Source organism: Pygoscelis adeliae, unplaced genomic scaffold, assembly GCF_000699105.1.
Source record: "Pygoscelis adeliae isolate BGI_AS28 unplaced genomic scaffold, ASM69910v1 Scaffold51, whole genome shotgun sequence".
Classification (NCBI taxonomy): domain Eukaryota; kingdom Metazoa; phylum Chordata; class Aves; order Sphenisciformes; family Spheniscidae; genus Pygoscelis; species Pygoscelis adeliae.
In genome coordinates, this window is record NW_008824007.1 from 774,708 (window position 1) to 796,592 (window position 21,885).

General features: G+C 39.7%; 1 protein-coding gene across 1 annotated transcript in view; it reads right to left on the reverse strand.

Moving 5' to 3' along the window:
- NCKAP5 (NCK-associated protein 5) overlaps positions 1-21,885 on the reverse strand; it is a 398,182-nt gene that overhangs the window by 280,839 nt on the left and 95,458 nt on the right. The window contains exon 2 of the mRNA XM_009325811.1: positions 3,652-3,729. Coding sequence (XP_009324086.1) covers positions 3,652-3,729 — 78 coding nt within the window. The remainder of the gene's footprint in view (positions 1-3,651; positions 3,730-21,885) is intronic.

Genomic DNA, 21,885 nt, shown 5'->3' on the forward strand with positions numbered 1-21,885 from the left:
GAGGCATTTAAGTTGGGCCCCCGATGAAGCTGTCTTACTGGCTGGAGTTCCTCTGTGCTGCTCTTCAGGCGCTCTGCTGCTGACCTGTGATGCTTCTCCAGGCTCTGGGCATCTGTTGCTGGCCCTGGCATCAAACTGGTAGGAGTGGGATGGATTGAGGTTCCCCTCCCTGGCAACTTTCCTAACACTTTCACCAAGACAGACTAAAGGTTTGGTCCTGGTTCCAGTACCACTACTAATAAAATTCCCTTGAAAGGTCTTAAGACCAGGGTCTGACCCTTGCATATTTAGGCAAGCATCCTATGCTGAAATACAAATTCTTTCTTCTGTTAAGGGAAGTAGTAATTGCTGTCACTGATCTATGTGTCAAGACTTAAAAATTATGATCTACTGTCAAGGTCAGTTAGCAAAGACCGCAGGAGCAAATTTCTGCTTCTTGTGTTGATTGTCCATGTGATTCTGCCATAAAAATTATACATAGTAATACTCATTAGCTGAATTAGAGCATTAAATGACTGTGAGAAACAACACTGCAGGGGGAGCCCCCACCCCTCACCCAATTCTGTCCTATGTAAAATTATTTCCGGACAGGGTAGGGCAGAGAAATCTAAAATAATCCAGTGTTCTGGTTCAAGCTGATAGAGTGAGATGGACAACCATTATTGTGCATCATCTCCAGTGATAAATGTTGGTGATTTACATAGACAGGGGTCAAATTTGTCTCACGTTGGATAAATCTATTTTGTTCAAACTTGAGAAATGGGGGAACCACTGACAAGTCAAATATGCCATCATTTTCACCATTCTTCATTTGAAAATAGTTATTGTAAAATGTTCAGTGTAAGAAAAGCTGAACTGACTTTTAAGCTGAAACACAGACTTAAAAAAGTCTGTGTCTCCACATACTAGTGAGGTACCTTCACTCGTTGTTGCAAAGGTTTTAAAGAATAGAACATCTGAAGCTGGGCTAGAGGTCTATTTTAGTAGAAAGCTATAAAACGTGACCTAACCATAGTCAGTTCTCCTGGGACGGCAATTACAGCAATAAATGTTCCACAGCAGATGCTAATGCCGTGTATAAACAGTCATCCTCTAAAATGAAAAGAAATTTTTGCCCCCACATGTCTTTTAGGATCCCATTGTACGTGTGGAAATGTAAAGGAAATGTAAAATTGATATGCGCACCATGACATCGGCTTTAGTCTCCTCTGTCTTGGCCTGGCCGCTATAAATCTGTCCCGGCTGTAAGTAACGCTGAAGGAGCTAAATGGTCAGAATTTGTGTCTGTCTTTTTTATTAGCTTGCCTAGAGTAAAGTAGGGGTTATCGGTCAATGTCAGGTTCAGCACCCAGTGACCCACTGGGTTAAAATCGTGGTAGTCACAAATCAAGAGCATAATGAACTCTGAGAAGAGGGCTATGCTGATTTATTAGGACATCTGGCTGGCTATACACAGCCTAGTACTGCCCCTGCGTAGTGCGAGCTATTAGCATAATCCTCACCATGGAACATCTTCGAGATTTAAAAGGGAGAAATAAAGCGTTCAAAGACCGGCAAAACCAGAAGGGCTTATTTTGTAGTGCTTATTGTAAGTCTTAACTTTCTATGCCAATACCCCATAAAAATAATATTAAAAATAAATTAATATTAAAAATAAATTACTGTCTTCAGTTTTCCAAACCCACTGAATTTTCAGAACACATCTGAATGTCTGTTCATAATAAAATAAAGTCACTACCCCTGCTACTTTTCAAAGACTTTTTCATCTTTTATTTATAAAAGATGAAAACTTATATTTAACCATGGTAAATATAAGTGATTTTCATCACTTATATTTAACCATGGTAGTGTCATCCACATATAATGTTATCATGTTCATTCTTACAAAAATAATCTCCTGAATTCTGTAATCGTAAATGTACACTTCAATTTTTTGTGCCAATTATTTTGACTACTTTTAAAAGAAAGGAAGAATTAAACACAATCTTTCTGAGTTTTACCTGTGAATAAGACTAAGTCCATATCATAAATGCTGTATACTGTAAATGCTGTAATCCGACTTTATATCCTATAGGCCAAGAAGGTTGTGAGATGCATACCAACTAGTACTGTCATGTGCAAAGCTACTTTTTTTTGTACATGAGAGGCATTCAGCGGAACAATCAGATCGTTATTTCTTCCTTGATCAGAACTAAGGTGAAATAGGATTCAATCTATGGATATTAAATTATTCCTTGAAGATTACTTTATCTTTGACTATGTATCAATAAGGATTGTCAGCGCTCTCAGGAAAAAAAGTTAAATATTGCATTTTAAAAATATATATGGCTGTCAATGTTGAATGAGTTTCATCACTGGTATTATTCCATTTCCTCTGTGTTAAATGTTATCCCGATAGGAGTTTAGCTGGTAACTATAAAAATATGAGATAGTGAGTCGTTAATAAATAGATACTGAATACTTTGAAAATACAAAGTACAAGCAAATACTGCAAAGTGCTGTCATGCAGATCTTTTTAGACCAGCTGTGATAACATCAATTCTATACAAATGAAAAGTCTGGAAGAATTAATTTTAAAATGATCGAGAGATAATTAACTCATTAAGGGTGTGAGACTTCTGAGGCTTCTGAAGATTAGGTAATTTCTTGGCTATCTGTACCATTTTATATCAGAACAGCCCTGAAACAACAGCTAGAGAACAGTACTGCTGAATAATAAATAACAATAAAGAATCTATAACATTTTTGCCATCATGTCACTGTTCTGAATGACGCCTGATAAATTTTGGAAAGATGCAAACAATGCACAACCTCTCGTCCTACCTAATGAAGGCATCAGCAGTAACACAGCAGCAAAACCACTGAAGTACAATACGTAATAAAATTGCTGTTGTAAAGAGGAAACTATGTCTGGAATGAGGTGAGCACCTTTTTGCAAGAGCTGACAACCTCCCCCTGTGAGTAGACGACATTTACTGGACCAGACGAATGCATGGAGGTTTGCAAGGTCCTATAGCCATCTTACCAGAGGGGTGCAGAGTTTGAGGAGCTCTTCAGAAGTGCTCATGCAGTTATCACATTTGCTGTATGGCAGAGTAGAAACACCCACTAGCTGCACGCTAGCATGTGGAAATCACTGCTTTGCTTAAACCAGAGTTAAGTCTGGGCAGCCTGCACTGAGCAATACGAACAGAGAAGAAATAGAAATTCTGCACTATCAGGAGTACTGCAAAGTTTTAAAACTGTGTTTATTTTAGTTTCCAAATTTCCAATTTCTCATGCTGCTATGCTGTTTTTTTGGCTACAGTTTGTGTGCCATTCAGTGAAAACACTTATACTCAAGAATATAAGACCATTTCTTAAATTCAGTCCAATTAAAAGAATCTGAAGTAGAGTTAGCACCCGCTGCTTAGAACGTTGAACAAGAAGAAACCTGTGCATGTGTGTAACTGCCCTGATGAGCAAAGGCAAGATTCAACTCGTGCGTGATGTCCTACTTATTTCACTTAGGTAAGATTTGCTAGTCCGCAAAGAATTAAAAAGTGGAGAAACTGAATACCCAATCATTTCTTTGAACTCAAGAAAGAAAACTATGGAGTGCAGTATTTTTTCCAAAATAGCAACATAAATAAATACGTATGTGCATAGTACTTGCCTCCATAAATTCCAGCGTTGTTCTTCCAGCTGAGTCACTAAATGCTCTATGTATTTGTTTGAGTCCATATATTCCTAAATGAAAAATGATTAAAAGGTTAGTTTTTCAATGCTCAAAGCATTTGTAAAATTTTGAGTAAAAGACAGTCAGAGTCAGTTTGTGGCATCCACTTTCATTTTGTACCCAAGGTTATCCCATGTGCACAGAAATCACAATGATGTAAAAATCTAGATTAAAGCCAAATTTGGATTCATACCAAGTGAACAGGGCAGTAGCCCCATGCACTTTTCAGAGATTATTTGAGGGGAAGACAAAAGGCGGTGAGGATATGCAAGCAGCACAAATAAATTAGAGTACATATAAATACATATCCATATTCTAAGCCCAGAATTATCTTCCCTGGATCCAGACTGAAAAATACCTTCAGTCACTGTGTTGGTGCACATTTTGTTTACTTTAGCTATAAATCAAAGTGAACTGAATATTTGACTCAAATATTTATTTCATGGATGGTATGAAAAATATTATAGCATGTACCCTATTTGAAAATGAAACTATAACTCAGCTCCTATATCATTTTCCAGTTCAACTTTTGCAGATGCTGTAACTTGCAATATCAGCTATATGGAAGCTACTGTATTTGTGTCTAGAGAGAATTTCTGATAAATAATCATGATCAGATGAACAATTCGGATTCTTTTCTTATTGAAGCCTATTCTTTAAACTCAACGCAAAGAGATGATGTTTATTCTCAGCAGAGAAATACATCAGTAATAGAAATATACCACTTCATTCCCAGGAGGAAGGCAACTTCAGTGTTATTTATATAAAATATTTCAGAATGAACCCACAGAATAACGTGATATAATATGATATATTCATATGTCAGCGGTACCAACACAGCCACATTACTATTATTCTGAAAACCTATCAGTAATAATATAACTCTCCTGAAATATCTCACCAAAGCAAAAATATGTCTCCAACCTCATGCTTCAGGAAATAACAAGTATTGGAGTACTATACGGAAAGAATCCATCTTCACTTTCTGGAGACAAAAGCTCGGCTTTTATAGCTCCACTTTTTTAGCTTTGGACTCATCGCAAAACCACTTCATGGGGTTCTTGTTTGTATTAGGGGTTGTTTCTCTACTATTATTATTTGTTTTGTGTACAAATATGGATTTTTGTTGCAAAGTAGTTGGTTCTTCTCAGCCATTTATCTTCATGACCAGGAATATGAGATAGGTACTACAGGGACAGTACATCATCATGTCTTCTCAAGGTGAAGATAAATGTTAGCTGATTTTAATGATCATCATTTATATAGAAATGCACATTTTTATTTTTCAGGACTGGAATTGTTCTAAGTGATTCTGTGTTTCTGCCCACAGTAATTATTTTCTTGTTCTGACTGAGAGAGAGAGAGAGAGAGAGTGGTTCCTCAAAGTTTGTCGTGACACAAAGAAATGGTCCCTGGCACAGACGAAGGAAGAGTAAGGAGCTGCTCCCCAGGAGCCTGTGCAAATGCACCTCGGCCGTACCCTGTTCAAACTGCGTTGCTTGAAAACCTTTGGGTATTGTGAAACTTTCCATTAAACTCTGTGGTTGCCCCAAGCTTAAATTTTAATCTAACTGCTGTAGATAGATATATCTTGTAGATTTTACTTTCAGAAAGCGTTAAATAATGTAAATCCTGAGAAACGCCATGAACTTTAGTGGAATTAATATAGCTTTTATACCAGTGCTGTTTAGATTAGACGCTTGCTTCACCAGTGGCTCTTACTCTCCCTGTTACTTGACTTGAGTTGAATTTTACTTGGAGTACACCATGTCAACTAAGCAGCAAGCTGCTTCTAAGCCAATACAAGTCAAGTCATACTGTAATACACATATATTACAGTTCAGAAAAAGTATACTGTACAAATGTATAACGATGATTAGTCGCAGTACCAAGTTCTTTAAAACAAGCTGGCTTTTTTTACTACAGTGAACCTGGTATAAATTAGTATTAATACCTTTCTATCTTTTTAATGTAATATTAAACAATGTTCCTGATTTATTCATCAGTGCACTTTGCCCTCCAGGCAAGGATAGGATCAGCAGTTTTATTGTGCATAATTCCACCATGATAATGTAAAAAACTCATTCTGAAGTGATTTTCTCAAAAATATTATCTAGACATAATAAAGACAATGGGGAAAAAGAAAGCAATGTGTTTATCCTGTATGACTGCCGCCTTAACGTTAAGTTTTTCCTGTGGCAAATCAGAAATATTATTCTACTTCTCTTTGAAGACCTGCAACTGAGGAGTTGGTAATCTGTCAGTGTGCAAAAGTGATGTAAAAAAATCAGCCATGATTTCACAGAAACATCGTGATTAGAAGTACCTCCTTTCTTCTATGCTGCTATGGCACATTCATCTGCCAGCCGTGTCCAAAGCAAGCCGTCTGCTTCAGACAAGGTCTCTGTTCCCAAGCCCAGGTTTCTGCTCTTTTCTGTTATCAGCTATCCCAATAAGCCAAATTCTGCAAACCCTGGATCAGAACCCAGTATTATCATTTTGTCAACGTGAAGCACATAGCAAACAGTGATTTGAGATTTAGAGCAAGTCTGTGATTTAGAATAACTTGGCACATCCAGTGAAAGCATAAAATTGGGGAAAAACACCTCTATAGTAATCATACTTTTTCACAAAGACTATATATACAGTTTAGTAAAGTACTGACACTTTTCAGTACCCACTAGATCACATCGAGAGGAGTAATACAAATATTTTGTAGCTTCCTTGGAGCTCTGTCATAGCAGCGCTTGCACCATGTAGGCTTTGAGTAGCATGGCTAACTGTCGAGTCTGAAAAATTACACAGAGCGTCATTTTCAGGAGTTTGCATTATTGGACGGAGGATCCAAGTGACCCAAACATACGTACGAAAAATACCTTTTCCTTATGAAAACAGAGACAGGGTCCAATAACTAAGGAAGGATAAGAATCATTTAGGTAGACATGACCTAAATGATGGTTCTTATACTAGATGGTACCATGGTTCTTATACTAGATACTAATAAGACAGTTCAATCAAATAGGAGAGAAAGGCTGTGAAAGCAGTGGCCCCAGGGTGTCAAAAGTGGCTGACAATTCTCCCTGTTTCCACTAGGCTGAACACTGAGCACCTGCAAAACAGGAGGGGGTAAGGCTGTGTAAGGCCAAGTCAACATTTCCGAAATTATGCAGCATTTTTATTCTGAAGTTGGAGGCTCCAAATTAGTGTATTTTTATAAATCTGATGATATTATATAGCAATTCTGGAATTGCCATCCATGCTGTTATTCACAATTGGACTAGACCTCAGCAGCCTGAGCTGCGTTGGCCCCGCTTTGAGCCCCGCTCTGACCTCCAGCGATTCCTCCCAACTTGTAGGATTACCAAGGAGTCCATGATTTTAAAAAAAGCGATTTTTAAAAATCCTTTTAAGAATAATGGATGAAACCTGTCCCCTTTCTTCTCAATTAGAGAGCTTCCAGCCAGGAGGATTTCACTGCTCCGTTTAGTCTCCTGTGATGCTATATCACTTCACTGTTTTAAGGAAAAAACCTTCTGTAATATGTTTAAATGCAACAGAAAATCTTTCTAACAGCTGTGTAGATTCTGGCATCCAGGAGAAGTTGGTATGCAAATGTCACATACCAGCTCACCTAATTTAGAGAGCATTAGAGAATTGCTTTACCAAAATTATCACTGTTTTGAGCTGAAGCACAAGCCTACAAATATACCTAAGTATTTTTTTTGACAGAACTAAATGGCTAACTTTGCAATGCTTAATTGTTTTGCTTTTTTTTTTCTTTTCTTTGTTAGCTGGATGGCTGTCAGGAAAAAAAGGGGAAGAGAGGAAATGAAGTGCCTCCACTGCAGCCCGGGATCCACTGCTCGGTATTTTGGTTGGTTACGTGGGTATTTGTTCTGGCATATCCATGTTGTTGTGTTGGGCAGGGTATCAAAAATCATACAGCACACAGAACATTTTCCCATCCATTGTTACAGAGCAAACCCTTAGGGCAACCTTAGGCTTATGACACAGGAGTCCCTCGCTGAAAGCTGGAGGCTCGATAAATTTAAGCTGAAGAAATAGCATGTTGTCTCTGCCTCTCTTAAGGAACTTGCACAGCTTGGTATCAAGGAGAGTTTAAAGAGCTTAGCAATATGTGAAAAGGATTAAGGATACAGTCGTTGATCCAGCAAATCACTTGATTACGTACTTAATTCAATAGGGCTACTCATGTGCTAAAAGTTAAGCATGTGCTTCGGAGCTTTTACTGGGCAGTGGTCACTGGGAGGTGGGCGGCGTTGCGGTGGGACCAGGCCATCCCGCGGCAGTGATACCCCAGCTCTCCTAAACACACAACGCCTCAACCGGGCATGCAGGGACACGGCAGCTGCCCTGCCTGCCGCTGCTTTGCCTGTCCTGAGCAAGCTCCCAGCGTACGACCTGGGCGCACAGCTGAGATGCCCGAGTTGTGCAGAAAATAGGGAAATTGGGATAGAGCCTAGGCCAGCACTCATCTTCCTGCCGACTGGCTTTGAAGCAGGGCTGGGAGGTAAAAGTCATACTCAGCCCTGCAGAGCCCAAAGCATCCCTTTCTCGCCCTGGCACATCTAACACCACTCCTGGTTCACTTGGGATGGACGCTGAGCAGACAGCCCTAATGCAGTCCTCTGCAACACTACCCCTTGACTCTGCTAGTATTTGTATTTGAAACCAGACAGGAAAACATCAGCGTGGATTCAGGCCCTTGTGCTTCACAGAAGAGGATGTTTGTCACTGGGGACTAGAGAAAAACAGTAAATGAACAACCTGATAAATGTACAGACAAGTTCCTGCGAGTATCTGGAGCCGTCCAGCCCTGGAGACAGGGAACTACATAAAGAGCCCACAATCATCTGTTACAATGTGGAAAGTCGTATTTTCACAGGGGAAGGTTATTAGAAATCAAACAACAACAAAGCTGTCTGCAGCCAAACAGCAGACTGTTGCAATTAGGAAATGATGTTAGCAAAGCAAAGAGTGGATGGGATTGACCCATGAGGGGGAGATCTAAGCTGTTACACTAAGTGGAGAGACACAAGTCATCTTTGAAGGATCTTGGAAGAGTGCCTTGGGGTAAAGCTTTAGATCTAGGGAAAGTGCCTTCAGAGACTATTATAACTTTTGTAAAATATTTATTTTTGTTATCATCCTGCTGCATAAACCTTTGATAGAAAATAGGCTTTTTTCCAGCAGCCCAAGAGCATATATATATATGTGTGTATTCTTGTCTGGACTATGTGTTTCGCATGTCTGAAAGCGTTATAATTGAGGATTTGAGTGAGCTGTCTGTTATACAACATTACTCAGCTGCACACTAAAAATAAATTAGGTATAAAAAATATAAAACCTCTTTGCATTAGATATTTTTGTCACTCCCTTCAATACCACACTTGGCTAGACAGATCACCTTTGGTGCTAAATAGCAATAAAAGCTAAACTGGGCGGCTTAAGAAAAGAAGATCTTTTAAAACTGCCATTATTGCTGATTTATTATTTTCTTACCTGATTTCAACATGTTATTTTAATTGTCAGTTTTATTAACAACTGGCATGAAAGTGTACATTTAGAGCATCTGCAATGGAGCAGAAGGCTGGCAAGAGCCTTCGTGCACATACCATGGCATTACACCATTATGGTAAAAACAGTAATGATCATTTTAATAAATATGTTGAGCAAATTTCTTAACTGTCCAAAATCACTCAAGCCTCAGTGAACAGTTCATACTACATCTCAGCTGCAGTGATTAAAACTGATTTACTGACTCATCTGAAGCCAGTTGTTTTCGTAAAAAATCAGCTGGGTTTTCCTCCTGCTGCTGCTTGGCTTCCGTTTTGCACCCTATTAAGTGGCGCTATCCACAGAGGACAGCAGAGTTTAATGAAGCCTGAAATAGCACAAGCTCGTTAGCTAATGGACAGATTCTGCACCCCTGTGCACTCTGAATACAGGGATGCAGAGATAGTTCGCAGAGGAACACTATCCAGATTTGCAGCTGGCATCCAGAGCCCCACTGCATTTGAATTTTTGCCAGTTTGTCCCCAAAGAAGCTCTGCGATAACGATGTGGGTACTTTGCTGCTCAGTGACACCTGATGTTAGTGTTCTTCCCACACAGGGCCATGGAGAATGCTGTAGTTTTACGTTATTTTCCACCAGCTTATAAAACCTGCTGTTTTCCAGTAAGACTTTTTTTACAAGGAAATCTCATGGCTCAGGCAGGCGTGTGCAGGACAGATGTACGGACCAGTATTCTGCGAGGGCTCTTCCCTGGCTTAGTAGACAGTAGCTGGAAAGTGAAGAACAGATTTGGTGAAAACCACTGCCACCATTCAGATTGCCAGATGCTTGGCTGCTTTGAGTTGGTCATCCTTTAAGGGTTACAGTGGTTTTACATGTCAGTTATACAACCTCCATGGGCCTTGGCATGAAGGATAAGTCATAGCAGGTAGGAGGATAGCAATGATGCTGGACTTAAATTCTGGAAGAGAAAAAGCTAAAAAGTTGGCCTAATTGAGGTTAATAACATTAAAGTAGATTTGCAGTAAACCAATGAAGTATCTCGGTACAGGGGATGAAGGAAAGAATCCCAGAGCTTCCTAGCTGCTACCCCATGATGCTAAGGAGTGAAACTAAAAAGACAAAAATGTATGTTTCAGCTTTCCAAAGGGAAGCCTGATGACAGATTCAGGCAGAAAAATAGCAGAGCAGCTTTCAGCTGGACTGAATCTGCTGAGTTCTGCCTTTTTTTGATACAAGTGAGTGCTGTAATCTCGTAGGATGCTGCAAAATTCATAGTAATACAACATTGTATCATCTCCCTTGTAAGACCTTTCCTTCGAAGGGATGCCTGCTATCCCCTAGCGAGAACACACAGCTTCAGTTGAAAGGTACATGATTTCTCAGTGTCCTGATTCCTCACCAAAACCAGATAACTAAGCAGAGGCCTAGGGGCTGTATGTCTGTAACCCAGGCCATCAGGATCAAGGTAAATGGAGAAGCTCCAGCAGATGCCCATGTTTTCCATGGCCTTGAAAATCTCTGGCAGTGGTAAAAACCAACATACTGGATCTCACATCAGTTTAATACTCTGGCCCCTAACTTTCAAAGCAGTTAGTGGTTTAAGCAACAGCTAGGTTAATGGACAAATGTCAGTTTATAAAACAGTATGACAGCTGTCCTCTTTCAGGGCAATGAAGCAGAGCCCAAGATAAAGTAGGTGAGTGTTAGGATAAATTCCTAAGATCAAACAGATGATAGATGAAAACAATATTTTACAGAAAATAGTCACTTGGACAGACAATTTCAAACTGGGATCCATTAAAAAATATGTGCTTATTTGACAGACTGGAGTATTTTTTCAAAATGAGATAGGTTATAAAGTAAGACAGTGGGGAGTAAAGTCAGAAACCGAGAAGATGGATGAAATGCAAGAGGAAGAGAGAACTAAAACCAGAAAGAAGGACAGCAGGAGTGAGTAAGTAGAGTGAACGTGTCTAGAACTTGACAGATTTTTTTGTAAAAATACCTTTTACTCCAAAAATTTAGCATTCCTTGGGCCTAAAAGTCTCTATGCAAATAAAGGCTATGGAAGTTTTGTCATTTCTACTAAATACTGAGCAAATTATTCTGTTTGGCTGTATAAATAAAGGAAACTGGACATTTTGTCCAACAGGCAAATCCATGCTATTTTTAGTTGATTTTCTTTCCCTGAAAGAAGTATAAATCAGTAAAAGCAAATACAAAGCATTACCTGGAATTTACTAGAATTATCTTGACATAGAAAAGGATGATATCATACCAGGAAGGTTTGAATTAGACATTGTCTAAGTCATGGAGTTTTAACACCAGTTAACAGCTTCATTGAACAATACATCAGAGGTACATGCTGTCACTGCAGGAACAAAACCCAAGATCATATAGAAGTGTGTCCTACAGCATCAACAGGTGGATGCCCTTGATTTGTATTTGGGGTCAAATCAGGAGATCCTTTTGGTAATCAGTCTGCATGAAGGCTGAGCGTCCATGGATACCTGTCTATCCTGAGTGTAGTTCACTGTGAATGAAGTTCAGGCAGGCTGGTTAGGGCCTGATCCTGAGCGACAGGCAGGGAGCAGGAACCGCAGCAGATGCAGATGATGGTGCAGATTATGGGCTGCGCTCACCCGCGCTAGTCCCAGAGGAAGGCAAAGCACCGAGAACTCTTCGAGCTTCTAAACTACCAAAAAAATCAACTAGGCAATTGCAGCAGCCAAGGATTTTAGTGGGAGACGGGCAAAACCTGCCTTTTTGCCAGGAAGAGGAACGGATATGGATGAACAGGTTGCACCACAGCGCCCTGATCAAGTCTCCTGGGCAGGTTTGGGGCTGCTCTCCCAGTTACCTCAGCATATGGAAAGTTCTTGTCCTCAGTCAGTATAAAACATCTCTGTATATACAATATCTACAATGTATATACAATATATACAATGACAATACAATATACATCTCTGAAATACAAAATGAACATACAAAGTGAAGCTTAGCATAGTGGTACGTGTGACAGTTCCCGGTTGTTCAAAGTTATTGATGACTATGTGTAACTTAAGGAGGTGTCAGTGTGACAGAAATGTTTATATCCCAGAAGTTCCACAAATGAAAAGGCGTCGGTGTTATTTAGGGCAATAGGAATTTGCTATATAGCTAAACCAGACATTCAGAGTCACGAAAAATGAGTGCAAGAAGATGTGCAGATTTTATGAGTTTGCTGCTACACAATGTGCATATTTACATGAAATAATTAGCTGTAGTCTTGTTTATGTCAAATCCAATTTACATTAATAAACTTCACCCAGCAAAGACACTGATGCTGTAAGAAAATGCCCAGAAATGTTAGCAGCCGTAAAGATGCAGAGTAAACACTGGAGCATTTAATTAATCAATTTCTGACATTACCAGGTAATTACAATTTCTGAATCATTTCTTGGATGTTTTTTATGAATATAAATCAACCACAACACACAGAAGAACTGCTGGTTGGAGGCATTTGACTTGCATAGACATATGGCACTTGCACGTGACTCACACTGACTAAAGAAGACAAGGAGTTAGAACAAGGATAGAGAAACATTCATGGGATCTATTGCAGAGTTGGGGAAATCTAATTCTAAGGTTATTACAGACGTTTGGGATTCACAGATAAAGACGCTTCATTCTCAGTATGTATCAGACTTGTTAACTCATTTGGAATAACCGCTATCATCCATCCTAACAACAAATACCTTGGGACCTGAATTTTTCTATCATTTTCTTTCACTGCTTCATTATCACTTGTCCTCATGTATATTCTGGCAACTTCTGAGAAGGAACACACACAAATCAAATGTATCTTCATATAGTTTTATTTCTACTTAAAAACAAACTAAATAACAAAGCAGTAGATGCTCATCAGTTCAAAAAGTCCATACTAAAAAATATAAAATATTATATATATGCACATATATACACATATATGCACCCAAACTATTCTATAATTCTGTGATTCTATATAAAATACATAAATGTAACGTAAAAATCCAACACAATGCTATAGGCATATCAATCTGATGATCCCAAAATATGTCCAAACATCAGTGGACAAAACAAGGCGAGAAAAAGTTCTGAGGGTTTCCAGCTTCCGTCCCCTGCTCTAAGTACAAGGGTAACCCGGGGTTTAGCAAAACCCAAATTATCAACCCTTTAGGGTTTGTATGGACAGAAAACAGAGAAACTGGACATGAGCAGAGAGAAGGCGATGCGCAGCGCCAGAGACCAAGACCTCCTTTCCAGACAGGTCTCGCTTGCTTTCTCCTGCCATCCCTCTTTCGCCCGCCTGCCAGCATGCTGTGCTCTAGCCACAAACTTTTTCAGACAGAGGAGGGAACTCGTTATAGCACATTTTGAAAATTAATCTCTGTGTCGACGACTCTGCTTGCAATGCCTCGCACATGCATATCTATAGTCAAGAAAAATTTATCTCAGCATTAAAAATGTAGCAACGCTCAGGAAATCTCAGAAGCTGCTTCCAGCACTCTGCCTCTTCCTGGCATGCTGAATTCAGTGGAACTACTCTGACTTACATCATCCATGTCATCTATATGATACACAAACATACACACACAGATAAATGATGGAACATGCAAGTAAATATGCTCCTAAAAGTCCCCCGTTCATTGGTTTGCTTTTTCACTCTGTGTTTGTATAGAGAAAAAAGAAACAAGTCAGAAGCTGACACACAAATATACCTTTGCATTTTTATAGTTTTATGATAAACAAAACCAGCAGCCGTGCTCGTAGGGAGCGCTGTCAGCTCGTGCTCTACGTGAAGCACATTTATTGTCAGCTGTCATTACCAGGGCTTGCAGGTTCAACTTAGGGTTTTGATTGATTATAGGACACAACGGACTCTAAGGCATGAATCGGTTGTAAACTGTGGCCTGAATCACGCTGTTTATTCAGCCAAAATTTCCACTGGTTTCCATGAGAGATTCAAAAAAATAAGAACAGGATTGGCCCTGCTTGTATTTTTTTGTGCAAATGAAAAAAAAAATCTCTAAAATTTTCAATATATTTTCTTGTAGGTAACAATTCAATTCAATGCGTGTGAGAAGCTAACCTTCCCTGACAGTTTTGCAAATCGGTTTTCCCATAAGGAGCTCTGATCCCAACTGCTGCAGCTCTCTGACAGCCACCGACTGTTGCCCCTTGTAAGACAAGCTCACAGTCCCAGCACAGGACAGGCAAGCACACTATGGAACCTGACTTTCTGGGGGATTAATCATAAGAAGTTTGGCATTTCCTAAGTGGTGTATAGGCTAGACGGCATCATGTGATACTGGTTGGAGATAAACTTTTAAGTATACCAGGGATTTAGTGAAAGTGGATTTAGTGGAAGGAAAATGTTTCACTTTAATGGTAAGCTCTATAAAGTCCCCGAAAGGGAATAAGAACTGGAACATTTGTGTCAGCAAACAGCATACAAGCATGCATTTATGTTGTGTAGGCCTGTTAAATACTTAAGCCCAAGCAGTGCCTTTAGTTATATCCACTAATTCTCAGTAAACTCAATGGAACAGAAAGCACAAACGCACTGACAGCACAGGTTCTTGCTGGGCTGCAACTCCAACCCTGTCATGCCTACCGATGCTATAAACACTTACAGACATACATATCTGTCTGGGGCAGTAGTGGCGATTAGATGCATTGGCAAGATTAGAGCATACGTGGACTAAATGGGATGCAGAATGACACAACAGACTGCTGCTTGGGTACAGCTCCCTGCAGGCATGGATTTTTATATGAGCGCAGTGCTCCAGCTCCTCAGTTTCCCTCAGTGACAGGCATGTTTCAAGTGGCCGTGTAGCAGCCTCTGTGTCCTTTTGACAGCCAGAGAGAGCTGTGCACCAGCCGAGGAAGGCGAGTATAAAAGGTTGCTTTGATGGAAAGCTGAGAGCTAGAGCCATGCTCCCAGAGTGGCTGCAATGCATGGAGAAGGGGACTTGGGGGAGGCCTTTATTGACCTGTAGTCAGACGTGGAGCAGGGAGATGATGCACTTGGGTGAATGTGGATGCAAATTGTTGAGTTTAATGTGTAGGAGTAACTGAGCATAACATAAAGGTTTTCATAAAGTAGAAATTGGTAGTTCTAACTCCTCACTTATGTTCCAAACAAAGCAAAGAACTCCCCCTTCAATTCCTGCATATAACAATTGTATTAATTATCATTATTATCTTCTGCTTTTATAAGAGGTCTAACACATTATTAATGTTTTGTCTTCCGAACGCTTGTAACTTCAGTATGCCACGTACAGCAGATGCTAAACAAATATAATGACACTACTCAATTTAAAGAGAATCTATTTCCCTTTCATAAAAATTAAAGTGAACCTTTAATTTCATTCAGCATTTTAGAATTCACAGGTACAATACAGTACCAGTGAAATCAAAGCTGTAATTTAGCTCCTGGTTAACACTAATTATTTTTCTGCAGTTGAATATTGCTGCACTGAATTGCAGATCCATCTCAAATGTTATGTGCCTAGAGATATTTGTTACAGTTATTGCAAAACATTCTGTTTATTCAAATAAGACTGAAACAAACACAAACTGTAGCATGAAAGGCTTGAAAATACTTGTTTAGATAAATATTCATTGTCGGCTTCTACGCAGGATATATAGTGACAATTCAGATTACATGATAGATTTTTGTTTTATACACTGTCTTGCCAGTTAGCATTCAAAAATGTAACTTTAAAAATGCCCTCAATTTTATGTGTGAAATAGCAAGTGAAATACTTAGCTGTCTGTGTTTCTTAAACATGAATCTTTCAGTCCCCAGGGAACTTAATGTGAATTAACAGTGAGAACATAAGCATAAACCTATATTTCTGCTAATCTAATTCTTGTCACTAATGGCAGCTTACTGGAAAAGTCCTGTACAATATTTAACTGAATTACATTTTAAAGATCTTTATCATCATAAGCTGGAAAATCTATGGCAACAAGTGCTAAGTCATGTTAGTGTACCTGCTGCTCTACTGCTGACTTTGTGATGTTTAGATACTGCATCTCTCTCTTGGGAAAGAGACATATACGCAATTTCCTGCAGAAGCCTTGGTTGTCACTGGTCTGAGACACAGAGGACAAATTAAAACAGAATACATATCAATCCTGTACCTAAAAGCATTCTTTTTTCACACGAAGTTGACATCCCATTTCCCGTGTGTAAGGGTGTTACGGGTCAGCTTCAACTGGAATCATGCCGACCTTGATGGAATTAACTGAGGGCATGTCAGTCCAAAACGAAGACAGACAAGAGATACACAGCGTAATCAGTTTTTTCTCTCTACTGTTAATGGGTGATTTTTAGAGTAATTGGACAAAAAGATTTTTAAACAACTAGTTTTAAAAAAAGTGTCATTTGGGGATACTAATTATTTTACATAAACACTCTGATACATACTGACCTCTTGCTGTCATCTAGCATTTGTTAAGCATCTCGTGTTTCTGAGTATTCAAAACTAGTGGCAATAATTTATATACAACAGAAGGGTTGAAATACTGCATCTGAACTGTGTAGGTGCTCCATGAGTGAATCACAGACAATTTACTGTATGATCCTCACAAGGGCTGATGATTTAGATTACTTTCCATAAGCCTTAAGATGTTTGCATGCATACTCTAGGTCGGAAATATTGAGCTTATATTAAATCACAGGAGAAAAAAAATACCAACTTTAAGAAACTTTAAAAGTTAAGAGAGTTTCCAGCCCAGAAGGCGCTAAAGAATTAGGTATGCGTTCCCTTTCAAATCTTGATCATCTACACTAACACGCATTTCATGAATTATTATGGAAAAGGTTGATGAGTCTTGAAGGCTCTGCCCCGTCTCACAGCTTAGGCCACGGCAGAGCCCCTGGCAGGCAGTTCGTACAGCGGCAGTGGGGCAGGTCTCGCAGGTATCCAGCTCCCACGGGAAGCCTGCAGAAATGGTAGGAACTTCTCAGATCTCACTTCTCACATAAAGAGAAGCCTACCACGTAAGTATGGTTTTAAGGTGTTACGGACATCAAGGCAGTCATAAAGCTGAACCGTTGGATCCACTCAGCTGTACTCATGTAATCTTGCGTGGCTTTGCTGTGAAAAGTGCTGAGCATCTGCAAGTCTCATTGATACTGCAGAACTAAACTTATTCAGGGGAGGAAAAGCAATTTTCAAACTTTAGATAGAGTCCTTAATCATTCATTTAAAAAGCATTTCCATAGCCATCAACTTGACAGTATTTAAATGAAAAGACTCTGAAAATCTCTTGTTTTCCAACAGGAAATGTTTTCAGGGATTGGCATTTCACATGTATAGAGAAATTTACAGTAATCATACCCTGATGACAAGTCTAGAAGAGGATTTACATCTAACAGGAACGATCTAATTTATCTTTCATACAGTAATACCCAGTGGCTATTGTGAACATTTCATTATCAAGGAAATTAAATACAACACAAGAAAATTAATGTTTTAAGAGAAAGTCGTATGGTCCATTTAACTCTTCTTTTGGCTGTCCACATAATGTAATAAGATAATTTGCTTCTTTTCATATGCTTGAGTAATAGAAATAACACTTTTCATAAATCATCTACAAAAGCTTTAAGAACAAAAGGAAGCTAGTCAGTATAAAGCTTTCAAATTACTTCTATATAAATGCATATCGTGTACTTCAGCAATCCCCCTCTGAAAGAAAAACCCCTTACACTAAATAATAACCTTCCTCCTCTTCTCCTTTCCAACTGTTTCTGTTTGGGTATCAAACATCCTCACTGCACAACAGTACTGTCCTCTGGTTGTACGGGACTCAAAGGAAATTTTGTCACAAAGTCAAGTGTCACAAACTCACTATTTGGATGTGGAGATGGTGGCACACTATGAAAGCACGGCATGCACTCCCAGCAGGAAGATGCCTCAATGCTTTATGGTTGGAGACTTGTAAGGAAGCGCTCAAAAGTTTTGCTGGTGAACAGAGTCATTTCTCATGCCTCACCTCTCTTTCTTCCAAGCACCCTTTATAATTCTGAGTCTTGTAAAACAAAATTGTTCAACCAGAAGTTTTTGCAGTACCAGTGAAGGAACAGGGCCTTATGGAGAAAGCCTCCTTCATGCACCTGGGATGTGGCTAAAACAGCCTTCCTGCAGAAAAGGCTCTAGACCTGGCATCCCAATAAGTTGTCCTGCTGTAGTCTCTCCCGATGAGGATGTTCAGGGTAGGATTTCAGATTACACCCAAGCCTGCAGTGCTCACTTAAACAAACGTATCTCAGCTTGGTATGGCCTGGGTCTATCAGTTCAGCCACTCTTGCCTGTGTCGCTCCAGTTGTTGAAGGGAAAAGCACAAATCACAAAGGAAATAAAACAGGGTAAGATGGGGCTTTTAAACATCTAAAGATGCAGATAGGCACCTAATGAGATTTTCATGAGAATGTGCTCATTCTGCTCCCTTGGAGATTTCTGAAATCCCTCTAGACTGTTGGTAAATTTTCAAATCTGCAGTTCAGCCACTCTTGCCTGTGTCGCTCCAGTTGTTGAAGGGAAAAGCACAAATCACAAAGGAAATAAAACAGCACAGGGTTAGATGGGGCTTTTAAACATCTAAAGATGCAGATAGGCACCTAATGAGATTTTCATGAGAATGTGCTCATTCTGCTCCCTTGGAGATTTCTGAAATCCCTCTAGACTGTTGGTAAATTTTCAAATCTGTCTCCCCCTTCCTTCCTATGTATCCCACAGCTTTGCTTTTCTCTTTCTGAGAGGGGGAGGGCAAGGAAGCCCAGCGTATAGATTCCTTTCTTTTGATACTTGTATTCATACCGCATAAGGTAAAAAACCCCTCCTCTGTACATATTTGAAAGACACAATCATTTATGTGGATAGCTGAATTCCCCCTTGTATTACTTCGCATTCATGCATCAGATGCCTGGGGCCAGAAGGACATGCTGAATATGAGGGTATCTGTCTAGCCACAAAGTAAATACGGGGCAAGGGGAGGATTAGGACAAGGCAAATAAGTCTGCCATTTCAGACTGCAAAACATTGCAGGCTCTCCTGCGATGCCAAAAGAGTGAAGAATTTCACAGAGATGATTGGGCTGATCTCTGTGCCGGGGGAAACTGAGTCACTGAACAGGTCATGTTCTCTGAGTCATTCCGGCAAGACTGTGGCTGAAAGGAAGATGTCCTCAGTCCTTCCAGTCCCTTAGTCTGATTACATTCATCTCCCTAACCTGGCATCAGAAACATGCCAAGTATGTATGTGCATTATGCATACACGCACGTGTATGAAAAATAAGCTAATTCAAACAGTGTGTATTTAGTTAGGATCCAGTGACTTAATCCTACGGTCTTGAAGATTGGAGAGGCCCTTTCCAAAAGAGGGTTATGCAGTCAGCTCTACCGACGTCTCAGGAACAAGTGATTTTTTGCTGCTTTGACAGATTGTACTGCCTATGCTAAGATGTATCAGCTGATAGATCCCAAGCCATATTGAATTGTTTTATCTTTTAAATTTTGATGAAAAAGACCTTTAGATTATTTTTCTCCTAAAATGCTCCTGATTAGAGCTTCTTCTTTCAAATCTAATACTAAGTTATTAATCAAGGCAGAGTTTTCTGCTTTCCACAAATCAGTAATTATTCGTTTAGCTATGATTAGTGCTACATGGGGAAAACCTTTGTTTCAAAAAAGGCAGCATTCAACTCTTAACAGATATGGTACATCATAAATGTAGCTTGGAGTTGGAAAAGCGTGGAGATGTACTATTCTCCTGGGAGTTCTGAGGATTTCCTCCTCATCTAATTTGAATTTATAGCATTGCTATGCTACAACTGCTTTATCTGAAAATGGTTATGCACACCAAAGATATGAGACACATGCTGATATCCACTAAGAGGAAATTCTTGAACATGATTGCAAACTCCAGAAGCATTTACTAACTCATAATCTTTATGGGAACACTAAGTAGTTCCACAATGACATCTGATTATTTGCATCCCCTCAAAGCTTTGGGAAAGTTTGTAAACCAGGCTGTTTCCAGTGGATAGCACTGCAATTCCAGTGACACAGGAGCACAATATTAGGCTAGATTTCACCAATCCTACCACCAATTTACATTATTATTTTCATCAGCATATATAAGCTCCCAGAGAGGCAATCAGACACGGAGTCCAGCTATACCGGCATATGAAGGCACAGTTCCTGCCTTGGCCACCCCAAGGTTAGAGGAAAACCTCAGTCTAACTGGGTTTGGAGATAGCACTGAGTTTCGAAATTAACTCCAGGTTCAGGGTCTACATGAACAACAACAGAGAAAGGGATGCAGTCGGATAACGATATCAGATATGCAGTAAAATAGGTTAAATATTATTGCTATGGATCAAAATGGTAGAACAGCATGTGTCTGCATTGCTAAATGTGAAATGCAGTGTCAAAGCCCTTTCCATGCTCATCCTCTCTCCGGACCAGCCTGTGGAGCTGCTGCCTGTACTCATGCTGCCCGGGGCACGTGCATTGTCCCTGCTCAGTTGAGGGGGCGGGGGTGCTACTCAGGGCAAAATCGGCAACGAAAAGGAGCAGTAAAGAGTTCACACCACACTCTGAACTTGGAAAATTTCAGTTAATTATTAAATAATGTCATTTGGGGGCTTGCAGTTCATGGACAATAAGCTATAACTTAGACCTGTCAATTAATGTTTTAATTTTGTGTACTTAGAGGCTCGCTCATGCCTGCAAACAGCTTTTCCAAGACACAACTGGTGACATTTCCCACTTCCTCGTCTATTTTTCTCCTGTTGCTCCTGTTATGACTAAAAGCAGCAGGATTATATTTTTCTCAGTGGGAAATATGTCACCTGCTGTTGAAAGGAAAGCAATTATTGTGTCCTCGCTAAATCTTGGGCCTATTTGTGTAGAGCTTTAGAGCTTAAAAATATAAACATCCAGCTCTGTGCCAGTGTAAGTGGTTAGGCACTTTGGAACCCCAGCTGGGGTCCCCCTGGATGTCACCTTTGGCGCCTGTTAAGCACAGGGAAAGATGCCAAACCCGAGTGCCTTTCCCGTAACTGTGTCTAATCAATGGAAAGTATAAGTGAATGATGTGCTCTTAGTTCCTGCACAGGACACTTCAAAACATTAGGTTCTCTCTCTTCCCGCTTATTCCAGGAGTCAGATTATACTTTTCAGCTTTGCTCAAACAAGATTTATGTCTGCCCTGCATTTGTGCAGTTGTTTTCACTCCTTTTGTGTGTCTTTATGTGACTGTAAACCTGTCTGACAAAGGGACGGGTATTTTATTTGCACACTGTCAGATGCTATTTCTCTGTGCAATCTCCTGTTATCAAACAGAAAATGTCTTATAATCAAAATGGGAAATAAAGTGACTGGACATGTACATTTGCAGTTGGCCAAAAGCAATAAAACAACCAAACTCACAAAATGTGTGTATTTTCATAAATAGGTATACACACACAAACAAAAGGATGTATAGGTGCATGCTAAGAGACGGTAGCTTTTAATACGCAAAGTTTGTTTCTCATGGGTCTATTGCTGTTTAGATATTATTTTTTCCATTGAAGCGAAGAAAATGCATATAC